Raw genomic sequence first — 8,146 nt, 5'->3', positions numbered from 1 at the left:
CTGTACATGTGCAAAGAGAAACATCGTAAGTCAAGCAGCTGGCTGGGGAACAGTGCAGATGATTTGTAGTGCATGAGCATGTAAACACACCTATTACGGAGTCTTTTGTGGGATTATGTACACAAAGCAGTGTGTGTGAAAAATTTGAAGATGAGGAAACGAGACTAACAGACATAAAAACACTGTTTTTGGGACCCGGAGTAGCCGCTGCGTCCGACCACGCCGCCATCTTGGATCTGGACAAAAAACAGCAGCAATATCCCAGGTTTTAGCTCACCATCACAAATAACAGCAGTGCAGACCCAGTTCCCGCAGGCACAAACGCAGCGGTTACATTCCATCTGAGTCTCAGCACCATCCTCGTACGTCTCGTCCTCTAAGGCACACTCTAAAAGCATGTAACAGCACTCAATACATATATTACGCAGGCTATATGTTCATACACAGGTCTATAGATGTATTATACTAGAAAGTGGAGCGAGTGGTTGTAGATCTTACTCCTCTCTGGAGGATTGAATCCAGGCCTGAGGCAGTTCAAGAACTCATCAAAGCTCAGTTTCCAGTCGGCATTCTCATCAGACAGCTCAATGAGGGCATCCACACACAGACTCCTGCAGAACACACAGTCACCACTGCCTTTAATATTTTATTGCATTTTTCAGTGCAATATTTTTCTTAATTAAAATCATTTTCATGGACGCAATCATCCAAAATTGCTACTGGAATAACTAGTTACCATTTAAAATAAAATTCTCAGCATTATTTTAGTTTCATATAATAGCTCTCTGTGGTTCTCTTTCCTGGTAAAGGACAATACAGAATGTACAATGTACACTAATGTTTAAAAGATTGGGATCAGGAAGATTTAAAAATATTTTTGCAAACAGTGATGGCAAAGCAGAATTCAGAGCAGTCTTCAGTATCACATGATCCTAATACGTGACCCTGGCCCACAAAACCAGTCTTAAGTCGCTGGGGTATATTTGTAGCAATAGCCAAAAATACATTGTATAGGTCAAAATTATTGATTTTTCTTTTATGCCAAAAATCATTAGGATATTAAGTAAAGATCATGTTCAATGAAGATATTTTGTAAATTTCCTACTGTAAATATATCAAAACTTAATTTTTGATTAGTAATATGCATTGCTAAGAACTTCATTTGGACAACTTTAAAAGCGATTTTCTCTTTTGATTTTTTGCACCCTCAGATTCCAGATTTTCAAATAGTTGTATCTCGGCCAAATATTGTCCTATCCTTACAAACCAGACATCAATGGAAAGCTTATTTATTCAGCTTTCAGAGGATGTATAAATCTCAATTTCTGAAAAATTGACCCTTATGACTGGTTTTGTGGTCCAGGGTCACATATGCGAATTTGCTGCTCATTTCCATTATTTCTATCAATTTTGAAAGCAGTTGTGCTGCTTAATTAATTTTTGTTGAAACTGCGATACTTTCTTGATGAATACAAAGTTCAAAATAGCAGCGTTTATTTGAAATGGGAATCTTTTGTAACCATATAAATGTCTTTACTATCACTTTTGATCAATTTCATGCATCCTTGCTGAATAAAAGTATACATTTCTTTAAAAAAAAATCATACTACCCTCAAACTTTTGAATAGCAGTATAACAGTGGTTTGGAATAAGATTGCATGTCTGCTTTCTAGCCGTCAAGGGATTTGATCATTCACAAAATTATAAGAATAAACTCCAATTATTTTTCCTCGCTATTAAGCGTTCTACATTCAATCCTAATTCAATTCAAATTCCAAAGCATTACAATGCCTATGAAATATCTCACAGAGGGAGCTTACAAAGGAAAAAGAACTTCCATGTTAAAATGTGTTACAGATTGGACAGTAATGGACTATGTACTGAAATATTGTGTTAACCAGCCAAGCAATTCTGCATTTGTATTACAACCTACAAACTGTGTTACATATACACATTGGCCATTGAACACCCTCATCTGTAGATATCAGTATCAGCACTGACCTTTTGAAGAACTCGTATCGGTCGGAAGACCACTGGAACAGTCACAGCGGTGAATCTCGTGGGGTCTTTATCAGATTTACTAAATGATGGATTTTGTGCCCATTTTTATTGACCAAAATAAAAATACAACTTAAATGCTGAATGCACAAAGTAAAAACAAGCTGTATATGATACCAATATCTTGTTTTGTCTTGTGAGATTAAATTGTAAGCTACTGAAAGACTTGCTTTGTGCTTCGGTCAGAGGACAGTGAGGTCATAATCATTACGTTTTATAGACTAGCCCAGAGATATATCGGTTATCAAAAAGATTTTCAGAATCTTCAGATAGAAATGATCAGAAGCGGCTGTAAAGAAGAACTGATAAAACTATTGACACAGATACTGCCGAGTATAAAGAAAGTGTTCAGGTTAATAAACCTCACAACTGTAAACTGTCTCTATCTACAAATGACACACTTTCATCAGTTCATCTGATTTGTGCAGGTCAAATGATTTATAAAAAAAATTTTAAAAAACATGACTGTGAGTCATATAAGATGGAGATAAACCAACAAGGGCAAGAGGACATTATAAATTTGATAGAGTATGCCTATTATGAACATTATATATTTGAATGAATGTGAGATTTTTTTTTAAAGATGTATTATTAAACTAAACTAAAATGAAGGTACACGTTTTCCACCGTAAAAGCCATTTATCCCAAAAAATATGTTTAAAATGATCTATACTCACATGGGACTTAATGAAAAACTAACTAATGAAAAATACTACTCACTTTATTTTGGCTACCAAAATCAAATGTGACCCTGGACCACAAAACCAGTCATAAGGGTCCATTTTTTGAAATTGAGATGTATACATCATCTGAAAGCTGAATAAATAAGCTTTCCATTGATGTATGGTTTGTTAGGATAGGACCATATTTGGTTGAGATACAACTATTTGAAAATCTGGAATCTGAGGGTGCAAAAAAAAATCTAAATACTGAGAAAATCGCCTTTAAAGTTGTCCAAATGAAGTTCTTAGCAATGCATATTACTAATCAAAAATTAAGGTTTGATATATTTACAGTAGGAAATGTACAAAATATCTTCATGGAACATGATCTTTACTTAATATCCTAATGATTTTTGGCATAAAAGAAAAATAGATCATTTTGACCCATATCATGTTTTTTTGGCTATTGCTAAAAATATACCCAAGCGACTTAAGACTGGTTTTGTGGTCCAGGGTCACAAATCGGCATATTATAGCATGATTTCTTAAGCATTATGCAAGCATTATGACCTGAGTAGGCGGTTGTTCTCCTCCTCAGCATAAGGAGACGTGACATTTATTGCAGTGTCATTATGTTGAATGAACTTCAAGAATTCTGTTGAATCCAGCTGAGCATCTCCATTATCATAGTTCTGTTGAAACACGAACAGCATTAAATAAACGTGTGAGACACACCGGCATTTCTGAAGACAAATGCATTGTGTTCAATTAATCAATATGTTGACACACACACACACACACACACACACACACACACACACACACACATACAAACCTGGAAGTATTTGAGGAGGACATCTGAGAAGTTGGATCCTTTAGAAAACCAGCCTTCAGGCTCCGCCTCAGACTGCAGCCATTCAATCACACGACTCCTCAACTCATTGCGGTCCGTAAGGTAACAAACAACTAAATAATCAAACAAACAGGACAAATAGGCCCAACATGTTACAATTGCACTATACATCTGAAAACTAAGTAACTTTATGCCTTTTCAAAACATATTGACCACCATCTTTGGCCCAGTCAGACCCCATTGGAATAGATAAAGATTAAAATTAAAATATAATCCTTTGTTTTCAATCACTACCTAATATCTTAGTAATTTTAAGTCCTATATCACATATTTCATTCTGTCCAAACAAAACTGCTCAGTAAAAACACTTGAGTATTGAATGTTATATGGTAGACTCTAACAATAAAAAGGCATAATTCCAAATTTTTTATAAAATATTGAATGATACTCAGTTCTCAACCTAAAAGATGTGTGTTTACTTACTTGGGCTGTTGGTGACTTTTTCCAATTTTTTCTCTAAACGAGAAGAGACAGAAACCAGGTCAGTGAGTTTCATCAACAACTGAAAACAGGAGATGCTTTTTCTTCTTGCATATTTATGTATTCAAATGTGGCCAATTGTAGTGACATTTCTGAGAGGAAATGGCTGCAATTATTTAAATTCCTAGGCTACAATGACATTTCCTATTAACATCTATGATAGTGGTTTGTGGTCAAGCATCTACACATACTCGTCATTGAAATGGAAAGGTCTGTTATGTGTATTGTAGTATTCCATGAATGCAACTATGTTATGCTATGTGGACACTAGCTATTAAAGAAAACACTATAAACCTGTTAAATGGAGAGCACATACACACTAACCTTCACAATGTCCATCATGGGCAACCTGAACTTTGAGTCCGGTGAGACAGGCATCACGATGCAGCTCACAGTGATTACGGTACGTCTTCCCATTACTGCCACAAACTGGACGCTTATGGGGTTTACATTGCTGATCAAGACACAGACACACAGTGAAATAAGTGTACATTCAAGATATCCATGTCATTTATTTCAGTTGTTCTCAACTAGTGGATGTTGAATCAAAGAAAATGGATCACGGGTCTGTTATAACAGAAAAATTACAAAAAAGAATATGACAATTAACTATGTGCATATTTGGATAGCAAATAAATAAATAAACTTTTAAAATGGTAAAAAGTAAAAACTCATTTCATGTTTAGTTGTTAAAGCCTGTGTGTCCAATACAATTCACCTGTTATTTTAATATGAACTCAAACTAATAACCGACAATATCTGATCCAATGTTTGTTACATGTATGTAAGTTACAATTCTGTTGTTATTTATACATTTAAGTGTGTGTGTGTGTGTGCGTGCGTGCGTGCGTGCGTGCGTGCGTGCGTGTGTGTGTGTGTGTGTGTGTGCGCGTGCATGTGTGTGTGTGTGTTTTCCTGTCATGTTTTAATGTTATTTATTTTCCATATTGTTGGGATGTTGCAGTTCATGGTCTTTTTTAAAAAACTGTCTGATTTTAAGGACATTTTTGTTTACTTGTGTATGATAAAATATTTTGGTAAGCTACTTGTTGGGTCACCACTTGATGGCCAAAAATGAAAACCTAGTCTAGCCATGTAAAACACCTAGTTTGTTTATAAAACAGTAAGGGGCAAATGTGGGCGATAATGCCACAGTTGGAAACAGGGTTGCCAATTATCTGATTCTACTTGTAAACTGTTCCTGCAGGTTTGTTGGTTACTTTATTTATTTATTTATTTAACATTAAAGTTGAAATTTTAACATATTGCATAAATAATGCTTAACTGAAATGCTTGCATTGAAAAACTTATTCTGTATTATGTATGTATATATTTTTCCAGAGAAAGAAGTAACAGAGTAAAGCTATTTTGTCAGGAAAGGGCTTTTATGAACTCCTATGAGCTCCTTTATAAAAACTATTACTACTACTATACATTAATTTTCGAGATCAAGGGTAAAATACAGGTGCATCTCAATAAATTAGAATGTCGTGGAAAAGTTCATTTATTTCAAGTAATTCAACTCAAATTGTGAAACTCGTGTATTAAATAAATTCAATGCACACAGACTGAAGTAGTTTAAGTCTTTGGTTCTTTTAATTGTGATGATTTTGGCTCACATTTAACAAAAACCCACCAATTCACTATCTCAACAAATTAGAATATGGTGACATGCCAATCAGCTAATCAACTCAAAACACCAGCAAAGGTTTCCTGAGCCTTCAAAATCATCACAATTAAAAGAACCAAAGACTTAAACTACTTCAGTCTGTGTGCATTGAATTTATTTAATACACGAGTTTTACAATTTGAGTTGAATTACTGAAATAAATGAACTTTTCCATGACATTCTAATTTATTGAGATGCACCTGTATATATTTTAGGTATGGGAGTGGCATTTAGAGTTATGGTAGTTGGTTCAATTGATCATTGGTCTACTTTAGTACTAGTTTTGTAAAGCAGATCTGGCAACCCTGGTGGAAAAGGCAGCATGTGTTTTTTGTTTTGTTTTTCTCGAAGTCCCAGTGAATGTGTGGCTGAATACAATAATGACTCACCTCAATACACAGACAGCTTGGTTCTCCTTTCTCTGTCACAGCACATTCTCTCCCAGCTCCACAAAACACATTGGCACAAACTTTACTTTTACTCCTTACCAACTGCACAAAACACACAGAGAAACAAAGAGTTGGCCTACAGTATTGTCACAACGCTGTCAAACAGCGTATACAGGACCTTTTCGATTTGACAGTGACATTTAGTGTTGTGCTTTGGCTCCAACTAGTGGTGAAGGAGGGGAAACTCCTCAGAAATTATAGCGGTTATAATATAGGTTTATGCCTATAGTTTTAGTACTTTTTATTACTTAGTTTTAAAGTAATAGTTAATGTAGTCCAAATACTAAACGCCAAACACTAACTAATCCCATTTTTATCGGTAAAGACAAACCTGCGTATTTTAGACGTAACCACAAGATGGCAGGCTATACATTATATAAAAATGCGCTGGTTCACGTCTAACAAAACCTGAAGCTGAACTGTCTACTAATAAATGACAATCAAGTTGCTGTTTTCTTTATTTGGTAACATCCAAATAACAAATGATCCAATTACACAGACCCTAGTCGTACAAAAGTGCACTTTATGTACTCTTGTCCACCATGTTTGTAAAAATAAACAGAACTTGCTCATTCACTCTCTTCAGACAGGTCCTGCCCTTTTGTTGTGCCGTCTGATTGGTGCAGACTGAAGTGAAAGCCGCCCTGACACAGCTCCAGATGGGAGCAAGACCTGTTGACCTTTGCCATCTAATAAAGAGGGTGAGTAACAAAGAGTCTGACCATGACAATACACCAGCACATGCTGTCACTCACTGAAAAACACACATATAAAAGCAGCACCACACAACTGCAAGACAGATGGCACACACTCCCACACACACACACACACACACACACACATACAAACCAACTGCAACATCTGTGTATCCTAATGTGCTCTGATCCTTCTACAGGAAAAGCATTTGTACTAGTATACTATCGAAAAATTATTTTTAAGCAGCAGTCGTTTTTGAGCTACCTCTTTGCAGTCTTTCACCTCTGTCAAAGTTTTATTTTATTGTTTAATTTATTTCATTTTATTTAAAGTGCAACCAAAAAAGACCAAAATAGAACACTGGTAATATTCTTTAATATAATATAATATAATATAATATAATATAATAATATGTGACCCTGGACCGCAAAACCAGTCATAAGGGTCAATTTTTTGAAAGTGAGATTTATACATCATCTGAAAGTTGAATCGATAAGCTTTCCATTGATGTATGGTTTGTTAGGATAGGACAATATTTGGCCGAGATACAACTATTTGGGAAAAAAATCTAAATATTGAGAAAATTGCCTTTAATGTTGTCCAAATGAAGTTCCTCTTCAGGAACTCGAGTTGCGTCGGAGAACGCTTTGGGAATGCCTTCTGTGACCACGCTCTGAATCACATGTGAAATCAGTCCAATAGCTGGGCAAGACGTCACGGGCAGGTGACGTCATGACCAGGAAGCTATAAAAGCACGTGCGGCGGAGCCGTCATCAGCTTTCTGTCATTCAGCAAAGCGCTCTGTGTGTGTCAGTCAAAACTCTGTGTTTGTGGGTCCTATTTATTGTTGTCTGTCAAAAAAAGTGCAACTACGTCAGCTTTCTGTCATTCAGCGAAGCGCTCTGTGTGTGTCAGTCATATTTATTGTTGTCTGTCTATTGTGAGAAAAAAATCTAAAGAAGCAGCTATGTCTAAAGCTCACGCTAAGACAAAGCATGCAAAGGGCGAGAGCAAGCCACGTTATAGATTGCGTTCCTCCCTGCCCACGCTACATCACAGGTGGGGATACACACAGTCTGTGCGTGGTTTGCTTGGGAGCAGAGCACGCAGAGTCGGCTCTCGAGGGGGCTGGCTGCCCGCATTGCGAGCGTCTCCCACTGCGTACGCTTCGCTCCCGGAGGGCTCTCTTTGAGGAGGGAGCCTTCGCCAGCGTTCCTCG

General features: G+C 36.5%; 1 protein-coding gene across 1 annotated transcript in view; it reads right to left on the bottom strand.

Annotated features, from left to right (window-relative positions):
• Positions 1-8,146, bottom strand: part of fstl1a (follistatin-like 1a) — a 16,156-nt gene that overhangs the window by 1,701 nt on the left and 6,309 nt on the right. The window contains exons 3-9 of the mRNA XM_016471528.1: positions 6,172-6,273; positions 4,438-4,567; positions 4,057-4,089; positions 3,556-3,686; positions 3,291-3,412; positions 499-611; positions 278-388 (exon numbers count right to left, since the gene is read on the bottom strand). Coding sequence (XP_016327014.1) covers positions 278-388; positions 499-611; positions 3,291-3,412; positions 3,556-3,686; positions 4,057-4,089; positions 4,438-4,567; positions 6,172-6,273 — 742 coding nt within the window. The remainder of the gene's footprint in view (positions 1-277; positions 389-498; positions 612-3,290; positions 3,413-3,555; positions 3,687-4,056; positions 4,090-4,437; positions 4,568-6,171; positions 6,274-8,146) is intronic.

The sequence above is a fragment of the Sinocyclocheilus anshuiensis genome, unplaced genomic scaffold, assembly GCF_001515605.1.
Source record: "Sinocyclocheilus anshuiensis isolate Anshui unplaced genomic scaffold, SAMN03320099.WGS_v1.1 scaffold2166, whole genome shotgun sequence".
Lineage (NCBI taxonomy): Eukaryota > Metazoa > Chordata > Actinopteri > Cypriniformes > Cyprinidae > Sinocyclocheilus > Sinocyclocheilus anshuiensis.
This window is presented reverse-complemented; position numbering and strand designations above follow the sequence as displayed.